The following is a 10,559-nucleotide window of genomic DNA, read 5'->3' on the forward strand; positions in this document are numbered from 1 at the left end:
ACTGTAAGGCAGCCAGGGGTGGCAGCCAGGCATGTTTTTCAAAGTGACTGGAAAAATAAGTGGTTAGACAAACGTGATAGCACGGGCCGTCCACCGCCGTACCGGCTGTTGCCTGTTGACAGTATGTAAATCGATAACTCATCTTGAGACGAGAAAGAAAAACCATATTAATCTTGGATTAAAACCTGAAGGATGGAATTGTGTACTTCGCTCCCCATTTTCTAAATCTCACGTTACTCTTTCTGCGTTCAGAGCTAACTCTTTGTGAATACCTTTTGTTTAAACTTAGGCTGGTTGTTGCACATGTTTATATACCTAATTTATAGCGTGATTTCCTCTTACTAAATGATTGGTTTTACTCCATGAACAACTACGTTATTGCCCGATCTCAGGAAGTTTCACGCAGTTACTGTGACTACAGTTATCACTACTTCGAGGGTGTACAGACTACACAGAAATCAAATCCGTGTGAGCAATATGAAACCTAAAATGCAGACGTAAGACAGGACAAGGCTACAGACGCTGCGGTTGCATCTGTGCTTGGCTGCGCGTCGCTAAATACGGACATCAGATCTTGGAGAAGTACGATACGTAGTTGATGTTTCCATCACATCGTTAAATTACTGTGGTTTTTAAGTATGAATGTTATGGAAAACACAATGATCAAAAGAAGTACTGTGCACGTACATGCAGTGATGTGTTTATATGTAAGCTTGCTTTAAGTAAGGAGTGGAAAATCTGAAATTGGACACAAAATGTGTAAAACTGAGGAACTTAAGTAGATATGAAAAACTAACAATGTGCTCGCTACCCATTCTCAGTGTCTAAATGCCACTAAAATTTCAGGTAATCGATTAACACTTGGTTTGTAGAGAAACAAACTCATTTTTGAGCAAGTTCTCCAATTCCCATACTTTAATGAGTATCATAGAATTCTGTGGTTGACCTTATTTTCGAGGCTGGGTGCGATATTTCATAGTCTTCACCCTCTCGGGTGCAGCCCTGTCAGTAGCTCGTCTGTCAATAAGCGGTGGAACTGCTGTGTGAACACTTTGCCATTTTAACACTGGCGTTGTCTCGGTCCCTGCTGATAGGCACAGCTAATCTTCCGTGACATCAGAGCCTTACGCCAGCATCAGACTTTCAGCCTCAGATTTATAAATCCTATGGATTGTTGTAAGTCTCTCTACTGCTGCTGAAAATTATTTGGTCTCCCACGTGAGATGCTAATCATCTCGCTGACAATTGCGCAGGGTTTTATTGTTGTGGTGGCGGTGTCTTTGGCTGATGATCCCGCTCAAAAGCTGCCACGGTTTCTTGTTCTCTTTGACTTGAAATGGCTGGTGTTTGTGCTGGAGAGGAAATGGACAAACAGCTGCGTAGAGGACGGTCTCCGTTTGTACTAGAAGTTGGTAGGGGTTGGGAAGGAATGACTGACTTCCACCTTCGTTTATAGATTAAATAAAGGTCCGTTCAATTGAACGCTAATGGTAACGTGCAGTCCGATTGTTTCAGGCTGCCTTAGTCTTTGACCCATCTCTTTCGCTGATCACCGGAGCTTTTCTTTCTGTAGGTGACACGAGTTTAGCAGGCTGGTCTCCCTGGCCTTTCTGCAGGAATCACATGCTCTACGTTGAGCGTGAGTTGGGACTTAGGACTTTGTTTTGAAGGGAACTTAATGCATCACAGTATTTTTAAAAATAACTGTAAATTGTGTTCTTTAGAAGGACCACTTTTGGCTGCCCCCCTTCCCACATTACAACTGCTTTCTTAAACACTTCTCATTGACTGTCATGTTTGTATTAAAAACAAAACTGTTGTTTATTACAGTGTGTATGTTTTTACTCTGTTGTACAGGACCCTGAGCACTGCATAAATAAACTTCTTATGAAAAGAGCATTTTACAAACTTGGTTTGTCCATCTTGTTCATCATTCGTGTGTGTAGATTATTGCGTGGAAAATAGGGTGTTTCTAAAACTAGAAAAGAGGAACAGGAACCCAGGGTGGGCTCTTTTGTCCTTTAAAGTGTGTTGACTTTTCGTTATAAATTCTGCAATGGAGAGCTCTTTGTATTCTCAGAACTTGTACTGGGCTTCTGTGACACACCAGGAGAACGCTTCAGCAAGTTGATTCACTGAACCGTTTGTTAAGAGTGTTAAAGCTGATCAGAGGAGTTGCTTACGCAATTTTGATTAACCATCATGTTTTTGAAACTATTTTCGGGGGGGTTTACTGAATAAGGCATTTTCTTAGGCGTTTTTTTAGAAGCTACGATTTGATACAAGTTCCTTTACTACCTGGTGGTGTCTGAACTTTCAAAAAAGTACTTCCCATCTCACTGTCTAGGCCAGATTTGCACTAGCTGGTGGGGAAACTTTGTTAAACTACAGGGAAATCGTGATGAAGAGTTTAAGGAATGGTTCCTTTTAAAGAGGTGAACAAGAGACCGAGTTCTCTGACTGGTTCGGTTACCAGAAATTGTCCTCTTTGCTCCTCTCATTTTGCTCTCTCGTGGACGGTAATCTCAGGTGAAGTAACAGTCGTTGAAGGTTCAAGAAGCATTTCCATTTACACGTTTCACTAGATTCAGATTCGAATGTGAAATGTGCTATTAAAAAGAGAAATTAACGATCACTTATGTATCACTCTAGTCAAAGGGACTCACTACAGTTAATCCCAGGACTGTACAGTAAATTGGAAACTTTATTTTGCAAAGCAGTTGCAAAGAATAGGTACGTTAATGCAAGATCTGAGTGCTGCTTTGTGTAAGGCATTAGAAATCACGTTAAGACTTAAACATCGGGTGAGCTAATCTCATATACTTGTCAATGAAGCCTAAGGGCTAATGTGAACTTTTTAAGTTACGAGGACTATCTGTCATGTAAGAAGTACATCGGAGGTTCAAAAAGCAAGTCGAGAAGCCTCCACGCTTTTTTGAGCATCTGTTTTCCCAGCCTTTGCAGTGGGCAGCTCTACTAGAAACTGTCAGGGAAGACTGACGATCTGTAATGGCTGAGGAGATGCAAAACACACATTTCGGAAACTTCTGACAAGAAAACTAAGAGCAATTTTGTGGTAGAAGTTAAAAGCAAGTATTACCTGAGGAAATCTGGAGCTCGTATTATCATATGCTGAAAGTCTTCCAAAGACAGCTTGCCATCATTGTCCACGTCAGCTTCGTAAATCACCTTTTCACATACCAGGCTAACTTCTTCTGGGGTAAGTTCATTTCGGGTTAATTTGTTAACAGTTTTCTCTAGATCTGATTTGCATATGTAATCATCATTGTTAAAATCTGTCAAAGGAAACAAAAGGAATTCAAGGTGACGAAAGTCAGCATTTTATATGGTTGACTGCCAAGACCTAATTAATAGGAAGGGTTTGATTCCCAGGCCATAAGGTATTTGTACAAGTAGAACTTTCAAATCAGAAGTGAAGTCTTGCAGTTATCCATATTTGTTTGCACAAAAATTCAATAACAAAATAAAAATCCAGGAATTATTTCTTCTTATCTTCCCTAAGGGTAACAATTATAAATAGCTTAATGGCTAAACATAGTCTAGCCATAATTAAATCATTCTAGCAATCAGTACTACCGAACTAAGCGCAAGAACAAAATGGGTTGTTCAGCTTTGGTGAGAGTTGACTTTTTTAACATCTTTGCTGAATCATGTAAAGTTTAAATCACACACAAAAAAAAAAAGTTGGTTTGTTTGATATATTGTTTGGCTTTAGCTGATCATGAACAAAGTAACTGGAAATGGTACTGTAAAAATAAATCTTTGTATTTGTCCCTGGAGAAAAATGCTAGAAGTGAGCTTCCCTGCCTCCCGCCTCCCCCTACCAAAACCACCCGCAGATTTATGGGCAGCCAAATCCCTTGTGCTGCACTTTTCCAAGCAGCCCCTCAGACAGAAGTATTTCTTAAATGTTTATCAGCTCTTGAAAACTGCAGATAATGCCAGGTTGCAAATTTTGTAGTAAATCCTAATCCTAAATAAGTAAGAGAAGGGTAGAGACAAAAGGATAAAGATGACCAGAAGTTTCTAAGAGAAAGAACTGGCATTCAAATGAAATTAAAAGGAAAGCCGTATTAAAAACATACCTGACTAGAAATCATTATGGCAGCAAAATGAATATTTTGCATCCCTACATGAAGCTGCAGGATTTCCCCAAAGTTTACTTTTTATGCATGTCTCACTCACCATAAATTTTAAAAGCATAATAAGCTTTCAGGTCTCTGGGAGCCATTTCACTCAGCACTGAAAACATGTCCAAAAAATCATCTAAAGTCATGTTGCCGTCTCCATCCTCTGAGAAAACCTCTGCTATCCGCTGGCGGAATGGATTGTCCTGGGAAACAGAAGACAGGAGCAAAGGAAGGTCATCTTTACTAGCATTTATTTCAGTGCAGATAAGACATAATTACAGAATCACAGAATCTTCATGGTTGGAAAGGACCCTTAAGATCATCCAGTCCAACCAAACAACCTACAGTCTCTGCCACTGGAGCCTGCCCTGAAGTGCCACATCTAGACGTTTCTTAAACACCTCCAGGGATGGTGACTCAAGCCCCTCCCTGGGCAGGCTGTTCAGTGCCTGACCACTCTTTCAGTAAAGTCATTCTTCCTAATATCTAACCTAAACCTCCCCTGCCGCAGCTTCAGACCGTTTCCTCTGGTCCTGTCATTATTCATCCGGGAGAAGAGCCCAACACCCACCTCTCTCCACCCTCCTTTCAGGGAGTTGTAGAGGGCAAGGAGGTCTCCCCTCAGCCTCCTCTTCTCCAAGCTGAACATGCCCAGCTCCCTCAGCCTCTCCTCACATGCCCTGGTCTCCAGACCCCTCCCCAGCCTGGTCGCTCTCCTCTGGACACGCTCCAGCACCTCAATGTCCCTCTTGTACAGAGAGGCCCAGAACTGAACACAGCACTCGAGGTGAGGCCTCACCAGTGCCCAGTACAGAGGCACCATCACTTCCCTGCTGCTGCTGGCCACGCTATTCCTGATACAAGCCAGAATGCTGTTGGCCTTCTGGGCCACCTGGGCACACTGCTGGCTCATGTTAAGCTGGCTCCACCAGCACCCCCAGGTCCTTTTCTGCCGGGCAGCTTTCCAGCCACTTGGAGCGAGATTATTTCTGTTGTAATCCCTTTTTGGCAAATACTCCCCTTTCTGCTATTAAGTTCTTGTTTAATGTTGTATCAGAGGTAGACACGGCTGTAGCCTTCTTTAACCTTTGTGCAATTTCAGGGTGTTTTCAGGAAATTGCTTGAAGCTTCCAGAAAGACTTTTGACTTCAATAGCCAAATTTTTATTTGTATCTCAGCCTCCCAGCAATTAGTACTGGATGAATTATTAAAAAAGAATAGATTAAACGGAAATGTGTCACTCGATTCTAGCTGTGCTCCTTGCTCTGTACCTTCAGCTCTGGCATGCTGCCAATGAGTTCATAGGGAAGTGTCACGTCTGGTTTATCTGTGTAGTCGAGTGGAACTAGCTGTGGGGCTAGGTCTCGGTATCTGTAGAACAGTCTGAAATAGAAAGACAGGCTTGTTTGGGGAACGCCGCGAACAATGTGTTTGCCTTTTCCGTATCATTCTTCACACTTTGCATCCTTTACCAGACGGATGATATCCGTCGCTAAATAACATTTAGTATCCTCTGTAGTTGTGGGTAGAAGAGACAGTGTTAAAAAGAACAACATAGCGTAACTGGTGAGAAATACAGAGCCTTAGTGCCTACAACACAACAGGTGAAAATGCTTACACAGGTCAGGCAGCCAAACCGCCAGACACCCTGGTATCTGAAAACAGATTTTTACAAAGTTTCAGATTTACTTCTACGTTGCCACCAACGGTATTCAGGCACATAGTGTAGTTATGATTTATGTGTTTATGATAACAGGGCACAAGACCTTCAGCCTGAAGGTCCACCTAATCAGTTTCCAAACATACCAAATCTTGTTACAAGGCACAAGGGGTCTGTTTTCCACATCCACAATAAATGTCACCAAAAATAATGGGCTTCAATTGGAGCATGAAAGATTCAGTTCAAATGTCAGCATAAAACCCTGAGTGCCTAAAGCCATGGGCATGAAGAGAGAGAGCTGGGACCAACTCTACCAGGTTTTTATCCACCCCAAGTACCCTCCTCGTTTTCCACAGAACTCAGGTTCAAGAGACAGAAAATGTGCATAATAATTTGGATGTATTCACCACTTTTTCAGGGTGCTATTTGCTTCAGTTCTCATGCTAGAGTAAGGATCCCATTCACAGCTGTTATTGACAAAACAATAGGACAGAATTTTAAACGGGATCCTCATCAATAATAAATGTCTTATTCATGACGTAGTTATGGTTCTGGCCTCTATTTACTACATGGAAAGGCAGACAGATTTAGATTTCTGTTATTAAAGAACCATTCATATTTTAGCCTGTATAAAATTCATACACATATCAAGGTTCTAGAGAGGAACACGCTCCATACAAAACTGTCACTTGGGCTCTGCCCTTCAGAGAAATTAGCAAAAAATGTGCGATGACATCGTGAGAGATGCAGAAACTGAACGCTTCCCTTTCTGTTAGTGTGCCCGATGGTTAGGAAAGGCAAACGCAGCTCAATATGATGTACGTTACTATCTGGGTAAGTCGTCTTTACGAGAGGAGAACAAGTTGAGGTTTTCAGTGAAGGCTCTCAGCCCCTCATGAACAGAACACTGAACCTGTCTTTATCGGATCCTTTGGCCAGAGATTGAGGGTTTGATGAGGTGCATGAAGGCTTTGGGGAAAATGCACCTTAGAGTATTAGCATAATTATTTACATGAAGACACGAACAAAACATGCATAATATTTGACACGTCCATAAAGGTTTTCATAAAACATGCAAAGTATCCCAAAGAATAACAGTATACTTTGAAGCATTTGTCATAAAAAAGGTGAGGGGAACATGGATGTCACTGGCAAAGTATGTACTAAAATATAACTCATTACATTTATTTCTGATAGAGAGACTGGTACCGTAATATAAAATTTCATTTGTATATAAAAAAGTAACAAAAAATGTTCAAATTGCCCAAAGGTATTGCTTTAAATTTGTGTAAATCCATTTCAAAATAATTTTTAAAATACCTCACCCTATATGTAACCTGTCTTTATAGCAATCTCTGTCCTTTACCCACAAAATGCAAAAACAAGACTCACCTCAGAATCTCTTTCCTTGTAAAGAATGTGCAGTCCTATGAAATAAAAAAACAGGTAATGACAATTTTTAGCATGAAGTTATATTGTAATATACGTGGCTAAACATTAACACTCTTTCTTTTTGGCATATAATTAGGAGTATTTTATAACCCTTCTTCTTGATGTAAGAATCAAACTACGTTACTAAAATCTTTGCTGTAATTTAGTACTTCTACTTAATAATTTTTAAAAGAGATTGTTTTTAAAAAAATCCTCAGCATTATTCAATGTTCTGTCCAAACAGCCATTTAGTTTGTTTTATACCTGGTATGCATCCAGTTGCTCTGGAGTGAAAATGGTTTGCTTGTTGCCCATTTCTAGCTCTGAAAGCTGATTCTTGTCCTATCTTTCTTTCCTCAAAGGCACCTTTATAGGAGGCCTGGATATTTAGTTATTAAAAGCTGCAACAATGAGGTTCAGGTATAGCAGAGGATCAAGTAACCAGCTTCCCTGTTCCACAGGCTGCGAAGTATCATAATAGGAGCATTTCATCAAATCTTTAGTCTGGCTACTTAAGGCTCTTCTCCAGCATCACTCACCTGTCTCCTGTGAGCACAACAGAGACTCATGTTACAGTATTTAGCCAAACAACTAATTGCTGCTTGTTTGTGTCTTTGAGGGAGCAGGTAGACTTCACGGGCCGTACTTCTTCATTCCTTCAGGTACGTATGGTAAATTAACTAAAAAGTGTTAGTCGTGTCTTTCTTCTTTAAGAAGTAACACCAAATGCTAGAAATTAGTAACAGTGATGGTAACCCCTCGTCCTTTCCTCTTCACTTTTCCCTATAATAGACATTTACACTAATGCTAATGGTAGTTTGTACTGGAGGTAGTATCTATAAAGTTCACTCACCCCCTTTATTCTGCATTATCAGCTAACACAGATTGCCACTAGTTAATGATTATTAGCGTGATATGGTACATATAGTGATACATATAACACTGAAAATACATGTGAGTATATAGCTCATACATGTAAACAGAAATGTGATGTTGCAGGCTGTATGAAATATGGCCATCAAGGGGAGGAGGAGGAACTGACTGCACAACCAGAGCACGTGGCAGGCTGCCTTATTGATCAGGGCAGGCTGTAAAACAGGATCACCGAACGTCGGGGTGGGAAGGGCCCTCTGGAGATCGTCTCCTCCAGCCCCTGCCAGAGCAGGGTCACCCACAGCAGGTGGCACAGGAACGCGTCCAGGGGGGTTGGAATGTCTCCAGAGACGGAGACTCCCCCACCTCTCTGGGCAGCCTGCGCCAGGGCTCTGCCGCCCTCAAAGGAAGGAAGTTTTTCCTCATGTTGAGATGGAACTTCCCATGTCCCAGTTTGTGCCCGTTGCCCCTTGTCCTGTCGCCGGGCGCCACTGAGAAGTGCCTGGCCCCATCCTCTTGCCCCCCGCCCTTTAGCTATTGATGAGATCCCACTCAGCCTGCTCCCCTCCAGCTGAACAGCCCCGGGGCTCTCAGCCTTTCCTCACGAGAGGTGCTCCAGTCCCTCGACCATCTTCATTTCTTGGCCATTCCTACCGTCTGGCTGGGTGGGCCCCTCTGTCCGGTGGAAAATCTATTCCCCTCAGGGAAGAAACGCCCGCCTCACTCATCAGCGCGCCTTCAAATAATCAAAAATTATTCAGAATTGTTCTTTTCGGCGCGGAACAAGGCGCGTGGGGAGAGCGGGGGGGCTGGACTTTTTGCCCGGCGCGGAGCGGGTCTCTGGACGTTCCCCTCACGGGGGGCGCGGAGCGGCCGCTGGGGGGCGCGGCGGGGCGGCGGCGGCGCGATGGCGGACTACGAGGCGGTGCAGCGCGGGCCGCTGCGGCTGAAGGGCAGCGGCGGGGCCCTGGGCGCCGGCAAGCGGTGAGGAGGGGGCGGCGGGGAACCGGGGAGGGGACACACGCGCACCGGGCAGGGCCGCCGGGACCGGGCGCTGACCGCCCTCTGCCCGCAGGAAGAAGAAAAAGGCGAAGGACAAGGCCCAGATGCTGGAGCAGATCGTCAGCAGCAAGAAGCAGGAGGAGGAGAAGAAGCGCGGCCTGGACAAGCGGACGCCGGCGCAGGTGGCCTACGAGAAGATGCAGGAGAAGCGGGTAGGGCTGCCCTGCCTGGGCCAGGCCCCTTCCGAGGGCTCGGGGTGGGGGGGCTTCGAAAACCCCAATGGACGCCTCAGATGCGGCCGCTGAGGGGCGACGAGTGCCGAAGTAACCGGCCTCTCCTGTGTCTTCCCCCAGCAAATGGAGCGGATCCTGAAGAAAGCCTCCAAAACCCACAAGCAGAGGGTGGAGGTAAGCTAAATCATCCCCATTTGCTCAGGCTTGTTGGGCCGGAGGAGCCGTTTCCCCTCTGCCAAAGAGGAGCGGGGCGGCAGGGGGTCCTGTGGTTCTACGGCGGCGATGTCAGCACCCAGCATTAAACGTTTTCTTTCTCCTTCTCTCCCCTAGGACTTCAACAGGCACCTGGATACTCTGACTGAGCATTACGACATTCCGAAAGTCAGCTGGACTAAGTGAAGGGACTGCTTTCCGAGGCTGGGGATCAGGAGTTGTGTTTTGTTTGGTTTGAGCAGGGTTGCCATGTAAACCTGCATCTGCTCCGTACTGAGAGTGTAATATATCTTCTGAACGTTTATGACTTTGTACTGTCTTATTTCATTGTTTTGTTTTTTAAAAGCAAATATTCAACAAAGTCTCTTCCTGGCGGATGAGCTCTGATTTATGTAGGTGCAGAGGGCTTTTTTTTTTACTGCTTAAAGTGAGATTAAGGCCAAGATCGATTGCTGTGAGGCAGCTGGAAAACATGCCTTTGTTTAATACTAACAGTTCTTTTTGGAGGTGAAGGGTCTGACAGTCTCACATAGCGTAAGCTTCTCTTGTAAGTTATGGGAATTGTGTAATTTCCTTCTATCTAGAGTTCTTTCAGAGGTGGGGGGTCTGCTGTAACTTGTAACTTTGATGTAACTTATTAAAATGCTGCTTTCATCCTTTTTTTGGTGCTGACTTAACCTATAAAACCAGGGGCAGTGCACTGATGGAACAGTTTTTGAGCTGCCTGGCCGGCCTTCGCAATTCTTGCTCCCTTCGTGACATGATGCGTATTTTGATGTTTAAAATCCTAACGTGCCTCTTAAACCCGAATAATGACCCTCTGTTGTCACTAGTTGGGCCCTGGGTGCGCAGCCTCTGTCCGAGCCCCCTCCTTTAGCGCCCGGCCCCGACCCTGGTCTGTTCTCGGCGCCGTGGGGACATTTTCCAGCGTGGGGGAGGGGGGAAGATGGGACTATTTAACCGGCGTTGCAGGAGCTCAGGTGTTCTTCCGCGGCA

At 44.3% G+C, this 10,559-nt stretch overlaps 2 protein-coding genes across 2 annotated transcripts; one reads left to right on the top strand and one right to left on the bottom strand.

Annotated features, from left to right (window-relative positions):
• Window positions 1–1,560: 1,560 nt before the first annotated feature.
• Window positions 1,561–7,826, bottom strand: CIB3 (calcium and integrin binding family member 3). Its single transcript, XM_063358124.1, has 6 exons — window positions 7,782–7,826; window positions 7,204–7,238; window positions 5,423–5,534; window positions 4,207–4,354; window positions 3,101–3,296; window positions 1,561–2,609 (listed from the first exon to the last, which is right to left on the bottom strand). Exons 1-6 carry the CDS (start codon window positions 7,809–7,811, stop codon window positions 2,588–2,590), a joined length of 543 nt encoding a protein of 180 aa, XP_063214194.1. The 5' UTR covers window positions 7,812–7,826; the 3' UTR covers window positions 1,561–2,587.
• A 1,129-nt stretch (window positions 7,827–8,955) lies between these two features.
• FAM32A (family with sequence similarity 32 member A) lies at window positions 8,956–10,217 on the top strand. The gene is made up of 4 exons (XM_063358125.1): window positions 8,956–9,099; window positions 9,191–9,329; window positions 9,471–9,524; window positions 9,681–10,217. Exons 1-4 carry the CDS (start codon window positions 9,023–9,025, stop codon window positions 9,747–9,749), a joined length of 339 nt encoding a protein of 112 aa, XP_063214195.1. The 5' UTR covers window positions 8,956–9,022; the 3' UTR covers window positions 9,750–10,217.
• Window positions 10,218–10,559: the final 342 nt, after the last annotated feature.

This window comes from Chroicocephalus ridibundus, chromosome 22 (genome assembly GCF_963924245.1).
Source record: "Chroicocephalus ridibundus chromosome 22, bChrRid1.1, whole genome shotgun sequence".
Taxonomy (NCBI): Eukaryota; Metazoa; Chordata; class Aves; order Charadriiformes; family Laridae; genus Chroicocephalus; species Chroicocephalus ridibundus.